This window comes from Cottoperca gobio, chromosome 2, assembly GCF_900634415.1.
Source record: "Cottoperca gobio chromosome 2, fCotGob3.1, whole genome shotgun sequence".
Taxonomy (NCBI): domain Eukaryota; kingdom Metazoa; phylum Chordata; class Actinopteri; order Perciformes; family Bovichtidae; genus Cottoperca; species Cottoperca gobio.
The window spans coordinates 9,417,390-9,438,131 of NC_041356.1; the positions used below are offsets into that span (position 1 = coordinate 9,417,390).

A 20,742-nucleotide genomic window follows, 5' to 3' on the forward strand; every position below is an offset into this window, starting at 1 on the left:
ATGTCAGAATGCAGCAAAGGTGAAGATGTCCAGATTTCCTGTCCCTAATATGAGCCACACTTGAATTCTACAATCCCCAGAATGCAACTGGACAGCATCTTTTTATTTGACCTCCCCTGCCCGTTGAACAAGTAAACTGTAAAAATGGCAGAAAGCCTCTTTAAAGTTCTTTTTTTTATTATTTTAATCTTCACAAAATGGACACTGGAGTGCAATTATAAAGTGAAGAAGCAAACTTCACGAGCAGATGGATGCACATTTGCCAAGTCTGATGCTGGCATCTGCTATGCTGAGCATGACAGTTTTGTAAAAAGAAAAGAACAGATCTACATTGGATGATGAGATTTACTTTTACATTTTACTTTGAAAGTCACCCAATTAACCTGCATCTGTCTGCAACTCGCTTAGACTTCTATTGGATACATGTTTGTTTCATGTTCTCGCTCTGCTCACCTGCCATGTTCTCGTGGTTTCTCTATTCACCCTGTGTGTTGTGATTGTCTTCTCTGGTGTAGTCCAGTTTCATTCAACCATGCATGACAACTGAGACAGAACAAATGTTCTGGAGGGGGGGGGGGGCGCAGAGTGACGCAACAGAAGCAGCCGCACAGGGCTTGTACGTCTTTATTTTGAGCTTGGTGTTTTTTGGGGGAAGGTATCCCAACTTTTAAAAAAAGGAAGAAGAATTAGAAGAGTGGCTAACTGCGTGATGTGGCTCCCTCATGTAAACTGGTTTAAATAAATCATGTCTCCTCTGAAAGGCTCGGCGCTATTACCCAAACTTCAACTGGGCAGAGAGAGGACAGCCTCTCTCTGTTTGTCTATATCCATAAATATCAACAGTATTTATTCACATCAAATCATCATTGCTGTTCCAAAACAGACAAAAAGGGACAACTTGTCCCCCCGTCCTTTCTTTTCTGTCTGTCTCCTCTGATATTGCCGTCTCTGCTTACTCTCCCAGTGGAGGAGAAAAAAGGGAATCTTTCAATAGAGCACCAGCAAACAAGCTGCCCAAACATCACAGAAACAAACACATAGTGAGCGGGCAGCTTACTGAAGTCAAAGGCAACTTAATAGCCGAGGCCGACTGGAGGACAGTTTTCATGTTCCTTTCGGGAGTTTCATCCCCGACACTCATGTCTGCTGTGTTTGAGGATGTTGTTAAACTGCAACACACCAGCTTTCAGACCAGTAATCCACAAACGACTTGTCTGACTTGTGAGGATATGATGATGCTGCAAGAATAAAGAACTGGAGGTTGTCCAAATGGTTAGCTTTCTTTTAGATCAGAAGATCAATACCGCTGTGTTCGTTAAATATGAAGGTACAGCCAGCAGTCAGTTAGCTTAGTTAGCGACTAGAAGCAGGGGGAAACAGCTAGCCGGGCTCTGTCCAAAGATAGCAAAGTCTGCCTGGTCACAGCAGAAAGAGGCACAGTGAATGTAATACGCACGTCTTTGTAAAAATATTTGGTTGGGGGGGAGGAGGAGAAGGGGATGGATATATCTCAAGCTTGTTAAACAAATAAGTTATTGGGCTTGTTAACACATCAACTAACATTAGTTAGAAAATGTTATCAACTTTAATTGACTGAATGTATTGAAAAATTTAGCTTATCAACATGAATACTGTGTAATATATGTTTTAACTCTCCTATAATTGGAACAGCGTTGCACTCAGTGGGAGCAGTGATGCTGTGGACTGAAGGATGCTGCAGGTCAGGAGGAAGTTTGGTGGTTGAGATACGATAATTATTGTTATATAAGTTCTAGTTGCAGACTCTCTTAAACTTCTTCTGCATTCATCAGCTCGATTTCTTTCTCAACGATAGAAAAGTCTTGGAAGTGCTGACTGAATTCTGTCATGAGACGTGACATGAGATGAGAGACACATATTTCCCCTTGTCATCAGAAAGGTTGGCGTTTGGAAAAGTACATTTGATTTCGGACAGCGTGGGGAAGTGCGCAACATTGAAGTTGCGCAGTTGTGTCTCAAAGAGACGGAGCTTCACGCAGAATGCTTTCATGTGCGCAGTCGGCTCTTGTTCAGTGTTGAGATGACCAGTAAGATCAACTAAACAGGTCTGCCAAACATGGAGGGTCTCTCAGCTCATGAAGAGGTCGCTCCTTCTCTTTCAAAAACAGATCGAGCACGGAGCCGCGACTCAGGCCAGCGCACATCAGAACGGTGGAGTGCGTCCCCGTATTCAGCATCGACATCAGACAGGAAAGCTTGGTAAAGTCCTCGTGCCCTTTAGACTCCTAAGACCAAGCAGCTCTTCCGTAACACAAAAGTTATCGCCAACTCCCCGCAAACAAAATGAACAGCTGTGCGGTGTCTGTCCCATCTGTGCTCTACATCACATGCAATCGAGTAAACATCTAAAGCACAAGCTTTATCTGACACGTGATGTTTTAAGTTAGCTGACAAGTCAAAACTGTGTTTCTGTGTTAGAACTAAGAAGTGCAAAACATTCAAGCCAAGTTTCTATCTGGGCCATATTCCATTAGACTTTTAGAATTTGCTGCAGGCCAATTAAAAATGGGCCGCAGTTTGGACACCCCTGTTCTAGAGGATTGAAGGAAGAGCCACTAGGATCCTAGATGATGTCACTGCCTAAGTCCCCCCCCCCCCCACCTCTTTATAAACGACTTTCCTGAAACCTCCTGGGTTCAATCCCGTCCTTGGGGCCTGTGTTATACCCTCCCCCCATGTCAACACTCTGTCACATGATGGCCCAGAATAAAATGACTTGCTATTGGTCAGATATTTGCACATTTATCTGTCAACAAAATGTTTCGTTAGCAGCAGTGAGCTTAAAGCTTTGATTTACTCCCAGCAGTCCTAAGTCTACTGATGTTTTGCATTTATAAAAGTTCAAACATGTCAAGCAATTACATGTGTTCCTACAAATAACATAAAGGAAGGAAAAGGAGCTAAATTTAGACAGCATGAATGCAGTAGAGTACATTATATTCAAAGAAATGATGGGCTACCTTGGTCCCTTTGAAATTTCTGATACTAATTCACTTCCTGCATTTCCATCACAAGACAGCGACACCATACATGAGACACACACCCTCAGTCCACACACTCTTTGTGTGGACCATTCTGTGAACTCTGACTCCTATTCGTCTAACTTCTACTCGAAAGAGAGCGAGCGTATACCTGCCTCTAAGTGTAGTGCATCAGCAAATGCACCATGTTGCTGCTCTGTAATGGAAGGAGCAGGAATAGCTAAGAGGCCATCCTACACTCTGTGTGTGTGTGTGTGTGTGTGTGTATGTGTATGTGTATGTGTGTGTGTGTGTGTGTGTGTGTGAGAGCTGGAGGATTGTTCAGAGCATAAATAAATACTCGGGACAGAACATATAGCTAGAATATGTTCCATGTTGTTGGTCTGTTAAACTGTGTATGAACATGAGCCTAAAAGCCCGATTCCGAGTCAGCACACACACATGCTTGTATTTTTGGATTTAATGGTGCAGTGAGAGCTTTGGAAATAATTATTGGGAGCCAGGAGGGGTGAGCGAAGGTAGGAGAGCAGGTGTTAATTGCTTATTTTTTGAGAGGTGAGCCACAGTGTGTGATTTTTGCCAAGCGCCTGTCTTCTTTGAGTGCAACATGCCTTAATTGCTCATTCTTGTTGGCAGGAGGAAACACTGCATATCAAACTGTCCTTTGGAAACCTTTGGAATACGGTGCTATGACTGTCGCTGTTGCTTCGGTGCTCGGGGGGGAAAGTAAATGCCAATTAATCTAGTTTCCAAGTCTGCTAGCTTTGCTAAAGCTTTTATTTTTACAGGACTGACCCGGAATATTTCAACAGAACAATCCACTTTGTTACTCGATGTTACACTCTGAGATCATTAATAAAACATGCATGTTGCCATTCTGAGGTAAAAACATGATGTTTATCTGTTTGGCGCTCGGACTCGAACAACAGCAGTGAGCAAATGCTGCAGCTGCTGATTCAGAGAAGACGCCACCGGCTGGACACGACCTTGGTGCGGCGTGAAAGGACAATGAGTGCTTTGTTCTCAAAACCAAAACAAGGAGCTGAAAGACACTAAAGCGCTGAGGGGGAACTGCAGCATAGGGTGATCATTTCCTGAAGGTTTGATACTACGAGCGACTTGAAGTCATTTAATCCAATATGTGGAAATATCGACAAGTGCAGCTTTAACTTGACGACAGAACAACAGTTTTAGGTTTACATTCATAGCAACAATTATTTTTTCAGCCGTTTACAAACGTTATTCCTCGACTGGGAATGGCAGGTTACGCAGATCACATGTGTACAGCATTCCCTGTCTGTGCTGTGGAGTCATGCACACGCACCCACAGGCTGAACTGCTGAGCAAATAATAAAATTAAAGAGACTGTTGAGCGGCTGATGATGATGTGATTACCCACTTTATGCTGGGATTGCATCATGAAAACATCAGCTGTTGCGTTTCATTCGCCCACCAGCCGACACGCGCTGCTGATCTGTAGCCAGCGAACGAGACTGAAAGACAGATTGCAGTCATCACGTGCAAGCAGAGCCTCGCTTCTGCAGGAACAATTCTCCTCAAAAGTCGGTGTGGTGCAGACGGCGCTGAAACACCTAGTCCTCCTTGAAAGCATGCCAAAGCATAAATAACAAGAGGCGAAATGAGCGGATGAGTCAAAACAGAAAAAGAGGAAAGAAAACATCTCGTTTGACATTCAGGAAACAATTACTTTTGTGTAATGTGATGTTTGATGCCAGGTTACACACAGAACGTGACCAGTTTATGAAATGAATCCCAGTGTCCACTCCAAAAAACTTCTAAATATATACAGGCAGCTGTTAGAATAACAATTGACAATCTCTTCATGGTAGTGAGGCACAAAGTACCATACGATAACAAGGCACTTGAAGATAATGGACTAGTGCTGCAAAACTCTCCAAACTATATTGCTTTGTTGAAGATACAAGGAAACAGACTGTATTTGTTATGCCTGGAACATCTGCGTGGAAATAAATAAAATGTTCACAGGGAATGTTGTCTGAGAAAACACTAACCCGAGCCATGAGCCCGTCAGCTGACCCGGTGCCAGAGCACACAGTGCTGCTACTCGCTCGTCCTCTCCCTTCCCGCCTGAGCAGAACGGACATGTATTTTCTGCTCTCGTCAAAAAATAGCACAAGGCCTGTTACACTGCAGCCACCAGAGAACCAGAGAGTGGGATGCAGTTTCTCAGCTCATTACAGAGCAACAGTCTCGCTTATTGGTGTCGCAAAGCAACACCTGGGAGAGCTCACACCCCAAACAGCCTCCTCCTCCTTAAAAGAGCAAAGGCATATATTCATTTAAATGTTATATTTATCCTTTGGTCAAAGATATTAGATGATAAGATAGAACCAATTTGAATTCTAAAATAGGTCTTTAGTCTCTCATCCAATCGTAACTGCAGTCCTGTGGGGGAGGAGATGAAGTGGCGAAGAGGAGGCTGGTTATTATGGGTTAGAGGGTTAGTGTTTTGATATGTAGACAAGAACATGTTGTAGGTGAAGTTATGCATTATTGTTCTTCCTTTGTCTGATGACATACATGTGTATATGGAAGAGGAGGGTGGCAATACTATGTTTTGTAATCTTAAAACCGTTGAAACATTTATCCAGAGACATCAACGTACCGGGTTTATGTGCTCAGATCAAGGGCTTCTTCATCGTGGGTTACTCGCTTGTCCTCACGAGATAAAAGGGCAGCGTTTGTTGATTCTTCAAAAAGCTCAAAATGACCAGAGTTTGGTATCAAAGCAGAAAGTAACATCACTCAGACTGCAAAGTCATAAGGATGTGTTGTTTCCACATTACAACTTAAGCTCACAAACACATCAAAGTCAGAAGAACGACTTCCATGCGAGGAGCGCGTCAATGCAGCATTTGCCTTGGTGGAGGTCTTCGTCTCCGAGTGCCATTCTCGTTAGCATTGCGTCTGTGAGCATGTTAGCATGCGGACATCAACATTCAGTTCAAAGCACCACTGTGTAATAACTTTGGAGAACTTTTTCTTCGAGTGCAATCATCAAGGTGAACAATACACTTAGCGTTGTGAGCTAGTTAGCCTGCTGACGTTAGCATTTAGCTCAAAGCACAAGTGCAGCATCGCAGAACCGCAAGTGTGGCTGCAGACGGTTAGTCTTGTTGATGATAATATGAAACGATATGGTTCATCCTTTCGATACAATTTCTAGCTGCTATTTAGTCAGGTTGCAGTGATAACACAATTAGCACCTCCAGCTCTTCCCAGAGGAGTCCCAGCATGTCTGTGCACAACACTTACAAAGGGAGGTGCCCAGGGAGCCTCCTTCCAAAGCACTAAAATAATCTCAACTGACTCTCCCACAGTCCAGAACAACATCCACATCGCTTTAGCTGCTCCCTTATATGAAATAGACCTCAGGACCTCGGACCTGGAAGTACTGATCACAGCACACAGCCAACAAACTGCTCCAGTGCACATCAGTGATCACAGTTAGCAGAAGAACAGTGTCATCAGCAAAGAGTAGATAACACCTTAATGTCAGTGAACTGGACTCCCTCCAGACCTCAGCTGCAGCTTTATACTCTTTGAATGTTACAAAGAGAAAAGAGGGGAATGACCTTCAGGTGACTCCACCTTAAATGTGTTTTTGCCTTCGTGCCAAGGAGACGCAACCGTTGCTTGGACGGACCTAATGGCTTGCAGCAGTGTCCCTGGCAGTCTCAAAGGAGACGTTGGGCAGAACAGACAAAAGCCTTTGCCAAATCCACAGAAAACACATGTAGGCAAATTCTGTGGGCCTTTGATTCACCAGCAACCTCAATCCGTTAAATACATCTTGCAATGTATCTGTCTGCTTTATGAGAAATACGGAAAACAGAAATAAAGCAGTGATGAATAAGTGCCACCGCCACACACAAATCATTTACTCTTATGACTCTAAACTACACAGAAGCTATGAAATAGGCTGTGGGGTTAGTTTTATTAGGTTGGAGGCACAGTGTGTGTGTGTGGGTGTGAGTGTGAGAGAGTGTGTGTGAGAGTGAGGTAGGAAAATCAATATTTCATCTCATCAGGTGTTTATCAGAAGCGCCATGCAGTAAATATCACTGATGGATGGATAGCGATGGGGTGGGAGAATGCACATTACACTAACAGGTCAAGGCATTTCACACATAATGTGCACATAATACACACACACACACACACACACACACACACACACACACACACACGAAGAAAGAAACAAACAAACAAACAAAAGCCAGGACGAGCAGAATCAGCAAACTATAAATCTTTCTAATTTGATCCTCATAAAGACAGAGAGAGAGAGAGAGAGAGACACACACACACACACACACACACGGATGCACATACGCACGCACTCACACACTCACACACACTGTAATAGCACTGGGTAACCCCAAGTAATCCGCAGCCTTCTCTGTCTCTCCCAAGCAGCTGTGTCGCTCATCCCTCGTGCACGTGTATGTGATCCCAGAGAGATTCGACAGCAGCATAGCTGACTGTGATGATAGCTGACAGATTATTACTAGCCGTGTGCACTCATGTACACATATATAGGTTAAAGCGACCCACTGTGTGTATTTACACTCCAGTTATGGAGGGTTGCCTCAGACGTCCTGGGAGTGGAAACATAAATGTTGTCAGTGATTTGTTGGCAGATTTTCTGATATGTGTGTGTGTGTGTGTGTGTGTGTGTGTGTGTAATAAAAAAAATAGAAGGAGGTATACAGTTTGACAAGTGCAGTGGGAATGAACGTTGCATGCTGAAAGTATCTGCGCTCTTATGAATGTTCTGTATGCGCATTCATACATACTTTACATACTGTGAGCTATTATTGATAACTTTAGCATGATAACCTGCACTGAATAAAACATAAATAAACAATGATCTTGGCTACATGTTAACCTAACTCGAAAAAATAAGTTCTTGATATGCTTTTAGTTTTAGCACGCAGACTGCTGTGAGATTGCTGTAATTGCTAAATGCTAACATCAGCGTGCTAACATCAGCATGCTAACATCAGCGGCTAACATCAGCGTGCTAACATCAGCGTGCTAACATCAGCATGCTAACATCAGCATGCTAACATCAGCGTGCTAACATCAGCGTGCTAACATCAGCGTGCTAACATCAGCGTGCAATGTTAACATGTTGATGTTCAGCAGGTCTATTGTTAACCCGTTTGACTGGATGTTGGTGCCAGAGGAGAAGTCAATCCTAACTGTGAGCTATTTCAGTCTGAACTTAAATGACACCAAAAACATTTTTGATAAAACACCTGCTGCAAATATTTAGTACTTACAATTATTTTTTCTATAATGTTCAGTTGCATTATAAGTCCTTTCCTATTAGAAAATAGAAATAACATATTAAAAGCACTACATATAAAAACGACATAAAACTAGGCACTAAAATGAAAACGGACAACATATACAGTAGGTACTGTAAGGCCATCGCTGAACATGCTATCCAAGCTTTGGCTTAGCAAACCGACCATTAGCTAAGCTTTCTGCCCATGCTATGGAAGCCAGTAGGTCAGCCTGCACTGAAAGCCTGTTGAGTACACTTCCATCCAACCAGCAAATCTCTGTAAGCGGTCAGGAAATAGAGCGTGACTTGGGAGCCTGAGGGTTGGAGAAGTGGGCTGGTGACAGGACAATTGCTGTCTGAAACCCCAGAGTGACAGGGGACACCTGGGCAGGTGGAGAGGAGGAATAACACTCTCTGCAGCTTAAGTAACTTCTGTCGACGTGTCTTTGAGCAAGGCAAAACACCCACTGAGCTGCCCAGCAGCAGACGGGACAAAGTGTTTAAGTGAGGAGCCAGAAACAACATGTATATATACATATATATACACATATATATATATATATATATATATATATATATATATGTGTATATATATGTGTATATATATATGTGTATATATATATATATATATACACATATATATACATATACATATATGTATATATATATGTGTATATATATGTATATATATATACACATATATATATATATATATATATATATATACATACATATATACACACACATATATATATATATATATATATATACACATATATATATATATATACACATATACACATATATATATATATATACACATTCTTTACCACATTTCTCTAAAAACACGACCAAACACCTCCATGTGGCGAAGACAGCAGAGGAGAGAAAGTGATGAGACAATGTGAACTTTAACTCTTATTTAACCCTTATTAACACGCTGTTGTTCACAAGCTCCTGCAGCCGCCTCGGGGACAGTCACACATTCACACACTCACAGCTGGGATGTGCGCACCGTTACCAACAACTTGCCCACTGATGATGACCTTTCAATATCAAACTTTACTTATTATTAATACATATGATTTAGTTTTGCACCAGTCTTGCTTTTAGTATTGATGATGTATTGTTCATACTTCTGCAAACGGCTCTCATTCAAAGAGGCTTTATTGGCACGAGACATACGTTAAATAAAATCAAAAACAAGAATGTGTATATGTGTGTGTATATATATGTGTATATATATGTGTATATGTATATATATGTGTGTGTATATATATGTGTATATGTATATATATGTGTGTGTATATATATATGTATATATATGTGTATATATATGTATATATGTGTGTATGTATATATATATATATATGTATATGTGTATATGTATATATGTATATGTGTATATATATATGTATATACATATATATATATATATATATAGAATAAATATATAGAGATAGAGGAGACACATAGAGAGAGGGAGTATATATCTTCTATATCATCTATCTCTATACTCTATCTCTATATATATCTCTCATATATCTATCTCTCTACATCTATCTACTATTTGTATACATATCTATATATGTATTATCTCTACATCTATCTCATATATATTCTACCATATATATATACACATATACATATACATATACACATATACATATATATATATATATACATACACACATATATACATATATATATACATACATATACATATATATATACACACATATATATATACATATACACATATATATACACACATATATATACACATACACATATATATACACATACATATACACACACATATACACATTCTTGTTTTGATTTTATTTAACGTATGTCTCGTGCCAATAAAGCCTCTTTGAATGAGAGCCGTTTGCAGAAGTATGAACAATACATCATCAATACTAAAAGCAAGACTGGTGCAAAACTAAATCATATGTATTAATAATAAGTAAAGTTTGATATTGAAAGGTCATCATCAGTGGGCAAGTTGTTGGTAACGGTGCGCACATCCCAGCTGTGAGTGTGTGAATGTGTGACTGTCCCCGAGGCGGCTGCAGGAGCTTGTGAACAACAGCGTGTTAATAAGGGTTAAATAAGAGTTAAAGTTCACATTGTCTCATCACTTTCTCTCCTCTGCTGTCTTCGCCACATGGAGGTGTTTGGTCGTGTTTTTAGAGAAATGTGGTAAAGAAAGAATCCCTATTTGTGCTTGTTAAAAGCCATGAATTAAAAAGGTAAGCACACAAAGCATCCACGAGCACTGATACAGTATCTGACAGTAGTAGGAGCCTTTCGTAGAAACCAGAATTGTAATCTGTATCTGAGATTAAAACTGTGCTATGGGCCTTAATCCTCCCCAGAGCGCATACACACACTGATGAAGCCCGGCAGCATAAATCCCACTTAGGCAGCTCTAAAGCACGCTTTAATTGAAAGTATTCCACATATTTAGAAGGTGTCTGTCGCACTGCAGCTTGCATCCACACACACTGGTGCGCATGCAATGGAAATGTATCTGGGCTCAGGATTACTGCGCTGTAGCGATATAAAGTCAAACTACTACGTGACATTCATGTTTGTCTTTTTAATTGATCCAAAGACAACATATTTATTTCCTTTCTTTGCACTTTGATACCCCTTGTTGTCCTTTTTTGACCTTTCCATGACCTCTCTAACCACTTTCTCCGACGCCCGAGGTCACTGACACTGAAATGTACCACTAAGTGTGTCGCTCCACAAGATTGAGCTCCCCGTCATCACCTGACTTCACAGATTAGACGATCGTGAAATTGAGTGCCAGGGTTAAATCAAGTTGTAGGCTGGTTTGGCCGACGCCCCGCCTGAGGACACGGAGATGGAGCTCGTGAGTAACACCCGCTGTATCTTTAAATAAATCAGAGAAGCGCTCAGAGCAAAATGGGATTTAATACAGAGCGGGTCGGGAACATAACAGGAATACAACCTGAAACGCCAGGATTAAACCAGGGCGTCAACTCTGAGTAACTGCATGATAACAAAGGTAGGTGTGTCACTACACTGGATGCTAATTAGCAGCAACTAGATGTGACAAGTATCATGGCTTCAGTTTTAGGACGTCTACACTGGTTGCCTGATTTCAAGGTTTCCTGATCATTCGTTAGAGCAACTTGCCTGAAGAACTCCGGCCGGCAGGATCGAAATCGTCTTTTAAATCTCTTCTTATAACTCTCGTATTACTGCAAAGCCCTCTTTGTATTGATGGTCACCTTCACCTTGTGCTCCATTCTACCTGGCCTGTCTGCGTTTCACTGCATGAATTCATCTGTTACATATTTTCTGATTTATCCCAGTGCGTTGTCATATTTCATGTCATCGGGTCAGATCTTTCTAAGTTGCCATTTGTAACTTTAATATGAAAAGCTCTCTATTGATGGTTGATATATTATTACAGAGGCAGGCCGGGCAGAACGAGGATTTATGCAAAGATTTAGTGGATACTGAGCAATATAGGCTGGTGGTGTCTGCCTGCTGTGACAGCATGCCACAGCGCAGGAGAGGACAGGCATACTTTAAATGAAAAGGAGCGCAGACATGGTCGCCTGTTGATATCTTTAGACGATAATGCACAGGCGTAATTGCCTTTCATGATGAAATCAGCGGAGGGACTGTCAGTCCCGGCCTATCTGACGGACCATCTGTTCCTTCGTCTCACATGAAACCTAAGGCGCAGGGATTCTTAACCCAAACATTATAAACACATATATATCTCAGAAAAGTAAGCACTATATTCTGAATACTTTGACAAAGGAAATGTTCCACGGTATTGCTCCATGTGCAACGTTTACGGGTGTTAGGACACTCCATTAGTCACAGACAACACAGCGTGAACACCAGTTCATTTTACTCACGTTTCAATGCATCTTTATCTTAGTTTTATGTTCCCCTCCACTGCAGTGATTCCAAACCAGGGCTTGTTCCCAGTGTGTCCATATAGTGCAGTTTCACAGCTGCAAAAGTAAGTGAGCTATGTGTTTAAATACGGGGGGGGGGAAGTAAGCAGTAAATCTGTGCCGCTGAATAAGTATAAAAGCCAAGGAGGGCTAATGCCATAAACGCACCCGAGTCCATTTGTTTTATATTACGGTTAAATAATTTACAGTCCGCTTTAGATTTAGAGTGGTGTGTTTTTCTGAAACTGTATGAGAACACAGTTTGACAACAGCACACTGCTGTAATGTTAAACCTTTAAAATGCCCTTTCGTTTAATGAAAACAGACGTCTGAACAATTACACAGAAGTTAACAACAATCTTTTGCTCTAATTAACGCAGATCTTTGAAAGCTGGAACACTTTGCTAATACTGCTGCTACTCAAAATGAGGAAACATGTCTATTAATTAAATGGCTTTAGTTACTGTGACATCAATTATAAATACATTAGCCAAGAATAAGGAAAGAAAACTTGTCAAGGTTACGTTGAATGAAACTCGACAGCAGAGAGAGCTTCAGTTTCTAACACGCGTCTCAGAGTGATAAATATCTAAAGCTAGAGGTAGACTGTAGTTACAAAAGGCTCGGATGTTCGACAAGCGCACTGTGATCTCTGAATACGGCAGAATGCCCAGTGCATATCAGGATCCACAATTCTGCCGGTGGTTAAAATGAAGCTCTCTTGCTCGAAAAATGTACGATCGAGAGGAGAGGGATGGAGCCAGACATGAAAACAGAACATTCGCTCTCTGTTTCAGTCATTTTAGTACCAGGCATGCAACCAAACATGTGCCCGAGCTGACAAGGGGTTAGTTACCACATAGTTCTCAAGGTCAGGGATGTGACCTTGTGCACTCTGGAGTGTCATGACTCGTGAATCTTTTCTACGTCCAATCATTTACCTACAATTCCAACACTTTCTAAATGCTGTTAAAACTTTTGAAACAGTTAAATGTCCCGCTGTATACTTTTAAATATGTATAATTCATCCGCTTACGTTAAGCCTAATTAATCTGGACAACACGCATTCTTTCAACGGCAGCAGCAGGAAGCAGCGACATCTGGCACACTTTCAGAAAACTCATATTTTGTTGTTACATTCGCAACAAACTAGAGACCCACAGATCTGCATGTGGCACAACGTTTTCTTAAGGTGGACTAAGATGTGCATCGACAACATGCAAACAATTCAAATGTCCGAAGTGGTAAAGAACGTACTGTAAGACGAGTAAAAACTGGGTTTATGTGTAAGCATTCCTGAAATCCCATGATAATATATCACAGTGTAATTATATGTAACAGTGAGACCTACAGCACGGTGTTGTAGTATCACAAACTCTCCCTGGGAATACTGCTTTTCTAGCGCAGTAATTGGATAGGTGGCTTGGAGCCTGTAAAGCTCACTTCACTGTTTGTGCTGTGGTTACTGAGCTAATTAGCGGTAAACAAGCAGCTAGTAACCGCCTTTCTGATTGTCTTATGTTGTTTTGTGTCTTACATGAAAACACAGCGTTTCCTACAGCACTCATGCGTTGGTACTCATACATTGGGAACCGTTGTTGAAAGCAAAACATCCCTCCAGGCTCTCCACTGGAGCGGTTTGAGTCCTTAAGTGTCGGCGCCTCTCTTGGGATGTATTGCGAACATGTGTGAGTATTTGAGTCATATGGCTGCGCTGTATATGGAGTCAACGGTCACTGAGGGTCGGCTTTAATTGAAAGAACGCCACTGACGTTGGGACTACTTAAGAGTTTCTAATTATCTTACAGTACAATGGCATTGGAAGCAGTGCTTCACACCAAGAGTGACATAAGAGCAGTATTTATTTCTCCTATCCTCCTGGTCTTTACAAAGGATTAACTCTGTCCCTCTCTAATGACCCTGATTAAAAAGGGTCATCAAGGATATTACAGGAACATGACAATGATGTTGCGTCAGTGGAGGAAAATATGAACTATAATGGACTCTTAAAGCATCACTATGGACACTTTCCTGGGAGGGTTCACCTTCCTTATTCCTAGAAACTTCAGCTCACTAACATGCCAACTCACAGTTCAACTGCATAGAGTGCACTCACTTTCACATCAACTGAACTACATTACAGGTCAACTACCACATGGTAAGTCACCTGAACTGTCTGTAAAAGCACCTCGTGGACTTGCTCCATAAAGGTTATTATTTTACTATCTATACAGCCCTCTCACTGCGTTCCTGTCGCTCTTAATAAAACGTTTAAGAGGATAGCACCAGAGCCACAATCACTTCATTTAACACGGAGAAGAAATGGATAGAAAAGGTGTCAGGGGCGAGAGGTGCTTCGACAAACCTGCAATTACACAAAGAGTATGGACACGTATGATGCAAGGAGAACAGGAAATGATCTAATAAGGTGGCGGGAACTACTGCACATGCCCGCAAGCAGCAGTGATTTGGGTCTTGACCCCGACATCTTGTAAAGCTCTACCTTAAATAGAAAATACGTTCAGAGAAAAACAACCTAAAATAGCTCCCATTTCCTTCTCTGGGAATTATTTTCGAGAACAGATCATCTGACTAAGAGATGTGCATGTTTAGATATATTAAATGTAAAAATGTTTAACCGTGAAACACAGTGATGCAACCTTGAAAGCTGCTGGATCTGCACTCTGCTGTTTTTATACAAGCTCCAAAACATCCCGATCCGAGGCAGGACCGGCCTCCTCTCCCCCCTGACGGGAAGAATTATTTGATTTGCTGTTTGTTTCCATCAAAAAATAAACATTTATATTTCTGTCTGGAGAAATGTCAGGGGGATTTATGTGGTCCCCGTTTTGTGCCGGTGTCCTATTTAATGCTACAGTGCACAAGCCCTCACAACCTGGAAATGAAAGCATGGCTCTTTATGAAGCCGGCCGCCAATCAAACTGACAAGAATTACAAATTCAGATCCTTGGATCGTGCACCTGCTGATAGGAATCGTATTTTCAGGTCAGTCATACCCTGAATAAGACCCACTATAGAACTAAAGATGGGAAAAAGGTAGTTCTGGGGACTTGCATCTCTTACTCCTACTGTAAGTGGGAGGCTTTTACAATAGCTTCACTTTGATAGCCCTCATTATGTGCACATAGCACAAGGACTTCTTATTTGATAAAGCAGAGAGTTCTAGCTCGAGGACATTTACTCAGAGATGGACATGCAAACAAAAAACCTTAGCCTTGTTACAAAGAGTACTCAGATTCCTTTTAGCCTTTTTTCTCAGAATCCAGAGTATTAGTCCCTCTGTGGTTCGGCACTGTGACATCTGCCTGCTGCTTTTTCCTATTTGGATCCTCCTGTTATTCAGTCATCTCCACTTTCAGATGTGGTAAAGCAAAGAAACACCCAGCAGTCATCCGTGCGATCTGACTCTCACTTTGCTGGGGATAAATCCTGTAAAATAAAAAAGGTACGGTTTGAAAGAAACCGCACAAATGCTTTCACTGGGAGGTAAACTCAAACACGAGGGCGACGATTAGTGATTGAGCCGACACTTGCAGGTCATCAGCTCCCAGAATACGCTAATATGAGTTTAATTTAAGGAAACTGAATCCTTCCCCATTGCATTTGCAGTTAATTTTTCATATCATTTTCATTTTTCAAGCTATGTCAAGGGTGGCAGAAGCCTGGTATTTCAAAATGCAACATGTCATCACTGCACACACAAGGGATGAAGTTTAATTAGTACAATTCATGTCGAGCGTTCGTTAAGCTACTATAGAAGAGAGGAGTGACTCAAAGCAGAAGTGCAGATGTGTTTTGAGGCGAGTAAAACGTGACGTAGAGGTTAAGTATGATGCACATGTAATGACATTTAAAGTAAAGGTCTGCTGACAAGACAACAGAACAACGTCATTCACATTTTTACTTCCATTCCACTCATAATCACCGGCGCCTAAGTGCGTCAAACAAAGACAGCACCTCCGTAAGATGACTCATGATTTCCACTCTGGTGTTTCAACAAAAAGGAAGTGAGGGAAAGCTTTTTGCACCACAACTGTAAGTGAGAAAGATTCAAAGAAGTTCTGAAATCACACGGCACTCAGGGTCCAAGTTATGAGACTCTGGCTTCATACTTTCTCAGGTCCGCAAAATCGTTCTCTCACTTTGAGATTGGGGAAAAACGCAGATTTGAAAGGAATCAAAGAATAAATCAATCAAGGTTAACCTTTAAAAGAAATTACATTTAGTATATATATATACATACATATATATATATATATATATATATATATATATATATATATATATATATATATATATATATATATATATATATATATGGCTAGCTCACCGGCGACTTGAGTTACTGCATCCTGGTCATTATAGTTGCTTCAAAGTTTACAACCTTTTTATGGCAAGAAAATATTGAAGGTCATTAGTTGAAGGTGTATTCTCTCATGCATGTATATAACACCATCTAGCATCTAGCAATTGTAGCCTTAAAGAAACTTCCCGACGGGGTGAATTATCTGTCGAAGAAATCCACTGCAGACCTTTGGAGCTCTGATTTAGAGGAGGTGTAAAAGCAGCAGAAATTGCACCAGAGTTTCAGTTCACCTGTTGTAGCTTCTGTGACCTGCTTCCATTATAAGTCCGCTTGAGAGGGCAACTCACAGACATGTCCGTGTTGTGCCGGCTCGGTTGTATCTCTCACTTAAATGCACCCAATTTTGCCAGATGTAGAAGCGTGCCATCGCTTAATTTAGACGGGCCTTTGGGTGATTCCGCTCTGCCACTGGTTCAGGGCACCTTGCCACTGCCACCGCCATTACGCCTCTCTATCATCCAGCACAAGACGTGCAGCAGACTCCACATTTGCATGACCCTCAGCTGAAGTTCGGAAAAGGTGTGGGAAGACGTCAGCGCTGTTATTCAGAAAGAAGTGGTTTAAGTTGGACTCGGCGGTAACGCTGAGGAGATGTTTGTTATCACCTCGACAACCACGTCTTCATTCTTTTCTCTCTTTGCTTGAGCACACAGACATCAGTGCAAAATTATATTTACTAGATACGATAGATGCTGACTGCTGGGAGGATGACTGTATCTCCTCACACACATCAAACATACTGTCTCTCTCACACACACATTTCTGTTATTACACTGTCTATGACTTATTCAATGCATATCAATGATGTTTAATTAAATAAGTAGCTACAGTATTAATTCCCTGCACATGTAAACTTGTAGTAATGTGCAAAATACAGTTAATTTATCAATGGATTGTTTCTTTTTTGAGCTGCAGTGAAAGCAATATCTGTCCTTTAACGCCCTGATGGGGAACTAGTTTGGCTACAGGCGCTCGTATCTCCGTGGATCCAACCCAACGTCTGAAAAATGTGACCTTTTCTATTAAAAAGAGTGTGTGCAATGTGTGTTTGTGTCTAAATAAGCTTCTTCCCTTTACTGTATTTTTCTAAAGCACACTGCTCAGTGAGCACACACACACTCACTGGAGGACAGATACATGAGGAAACCTCTAACTGCCAAACTCACAGAGTTGGAGCTCCCTCTAGGGGCGAGAGCAGACGCATACTGCACAGGACGCCGTCAGAGTGAGTTCACAGGGTGTCGGCTCTTTTGATCGCAGCTTTCTTTTTACAACCGCATACTGAGAATCTTTTTAGATGTTCAACTCAAATAAATGTAGGAATAATACCCGGTCCTTGGCTGGCCACACATCGGCGAGTGGCTTGAATACAAATCGATACCAAAAACTAGTGTTCAAGTGTTCAAAGATCAAGTGCCACTGTTGTTGGCAGTATGATGCAGTTTAATGGTGTTGTGTTGCCCACTGACATCATACAGACAATATAACGACATAAACTACAGCATAGAAATGCACAATGATCATTTTTAACTGAATGCAGTAACGGGATGGAGCTTGTTAGAATATACTGTAGCTGTGCTTATATATGGATCTGTGTGGGCGGAGGGATAACGAATTCCCAGGCTTTGTAAGAGCAAAGGAGGAGAGCTTACTGGTAATTTTGAGTAGGTGGGAGGGAGGCTTATACGTGGGCGAGAAAGTAACCAGGTTTTATTTTACAGAAGTGGCAGGGCAAACAATGTGGAGTGTTGTATAGGTGAGTAGGACGGGAATGTTATTTGTTTTCCTGCGATTGTGCTTCTTCACATGAGTGTGCACAGAGCGTACGTGTCTATTCAAAGTCTTTCCCTGGTGAAGTTCTGTCGGCGACTCCGAGTTGCTTCAACCTTTTCATCACTCTTTTTCCCATCTGGTTGAAGTCAGACCTGTAGGTCGCCTCCATCTGAAGCTCCCTCTGGTGCCTGTGACAGAGCAATTTAACATTTCAGATGGAAGAACTGAGGCCGGATCCAGCATCTAATGAAGCTCTATAAGAAGTATTGGTGATTGACTGAATTAAAGCATTAACATTTCAGAAAATCATATTTTCAGTTTCAAATTAAACTGATCCTAGCCACATTGTGTATTATTTTGTCAAAATATGCTAAAAATGTCCCTCTGAAACATGAACATGTATATATATCGCTTGAAACGTATGAAAACACATTAAAATGCAGCATTAAAATACAAATAAATCTATCCTTCAGTTGAATTTTCAATTTAAACCAATCTAGTTTGACTAATAATTTAATAAAATGCTCCTCTAAAAGAGCTGAAAACAATAATATGATTAAATTCATAGAAACATTTACTAAAAACAGTTTAACACTAAATTATGTTGTAAAAAGTGTGTGATTTTTAACGTATGTAATGACTGCACTGCTTTTTTTAATCGTCAAATGAATTAAATCAATCAATGAAAAAGTGTCATTAAATATTAAACCCTTTTTCAGGGACATTTCTGTTGCATTGAGGCTTCAGCGTAAAGGCAACATGTGATAACAGAATGACGCACATGACGACTTTATGCTCGCTGACATGAAAGGTGAGTTAACCGAGTTCATATCCAGTTCATCCTCAGTTACGAGTCTCTGCTAGAATCATGCAAGGCACAAACCTCACAGCACAATCTTGATTAATGTTTGAAGACAATGAGTGTTCCTGCTCCCAGGAAGCTTTTGTATGAAAGAACACCATCCAGGTACAAGATTTGCACATTTATAAACTTCATGTTTTGTTTATCCTGAGTATTGCCCCTCTTAAAACTAAAAGTACAACGTGTTTGGGAATCTCTGTGTCTGTATGCGGATATGCTTGAACATTCATCTTAGTTATTGCGCAGGACGTGCTTCCTTCATGTAAATAAGCAATCATTGTGCCTAAAACCTCCGTATATCATCTCGTGCATCTCCAACGTGAAGCTGTGAGAGTCGACAGAGGGGAAAACATTCTGGGGATTTATTGTTATAGTCTGATCTAAAGTGTTGATGACTTGTTTGCCAGGATACTCTTTCATATGTCATTAAATAAATGTACCTGAGAAACAGTTAGGAAAAAACTCATTTGCCAGGATAATTTTTATTTAACGTGCAGGTGTGAAAAACTGCAGTTATAATATATATATATATATATATATATATATATATATATATATATATATATATATATATATATATATATATATATATTCTCTGTTCTTAATTCATAAACAGAGGAGAGAAAAGATTTTAGATCAGACTTGGATCACCAGACTCTTTGTTTTCATACTGGCCTCTCTGGGCTTCCGTATGCTTGTGACCAGGTGAGTAAATCTTTGTTTACGTAACATAAACATCAGCGGACTTACCTGACTGCCGTTCCTCTGCTGAGGTTGACATTGGAGACCAGAGCTTCCCCAGACAAGAACACTGCTCTGATTATCTCTGGCGTTAGTTGGACGCCTGAGCCTTCACACCTGAGCACAGACAAACGCACATCATCTGAGCATGAAAGGATCTCGACTATAAAAAGCTTCCATCCAGAAGATCAATAGATGTCAATACTGCATGTGCTTACGCTTTGTCCATTAGAGGTGGTACGTCATTAGAAGGGCCGGTGAGAAGAGGAGGAGGCGCAGTGAGTGGAAGTATATCTGTGCTGTAGTCCACAGACCTAAAGAGGACACACACATTGCTGTTTCCCCTGAAGAGCCAGACCACACATTACCGAATGGATATAATGGTCAGATATCTACTCCATCTTCCTTAGATGAAAGGACTGCTTCGGGTTGTTTGAAATCGCAGTTTGAACAGGAATGATAACAGATCTCCTGAGTGAAAGTTGATACCACTTAGGGGCACAAAATAGAATTAAAGCACTGACAAGCCACAGGTTTGCTTTTGGAGGCTTTGAGCAGAAATGTCATGAGGCAAGGGAACACAGTTTGCAATTTTGGGTAGACTGATTCATTTTGAGACATTATTAAAACACGTCTACCATATTTTACATCCCCTCATCCTCTCATCAATCTAA

The 20,742-nt window shown here is 41.0% G+C and overlaps 1 protein-coding gene across 5 annotated transcripts in view; it reads right to left on the reverse strand.

The window, feature by feature from the left end:
* cfap221 (cilia and flagella associated protein 221) overlaps positions 1-20,742 on the reverse strand; it is a 103,129-nt gene that overhangs the window by 65,772 nt on the left and 16,615 nt on the right. For 3 of the 5 annotated variants that reach the window (XM_029446727.1, XM_029446710.1, XM_029446719.1), the window contains exons 23-25: positions 20,287-20,382; positions 20,078-20,185; positions 18,126-18,653 (exon numbers count right to left, since the gene is read on the reverse strand). The exons of the other annotated variants lie outside the window; for them this stretch is intronic. In XM_029446727.1, coding sequence (XP_029302587.1) covers positions 18,524-18,653; positions 20,078-20,185; positions 20,287-20,382 — 334 coding nt within the window. In that variant the 3' untranslated portion in view covers positions 18,126-18,523. Of the gene's footprint in view, positions 1-18,125; positions 18,654-20,077; positions 20,186-20,286; positions 20,383-20,742 lie in introns of those variants that run through there. 5 annotated transcript variants of the gene reach the window in all.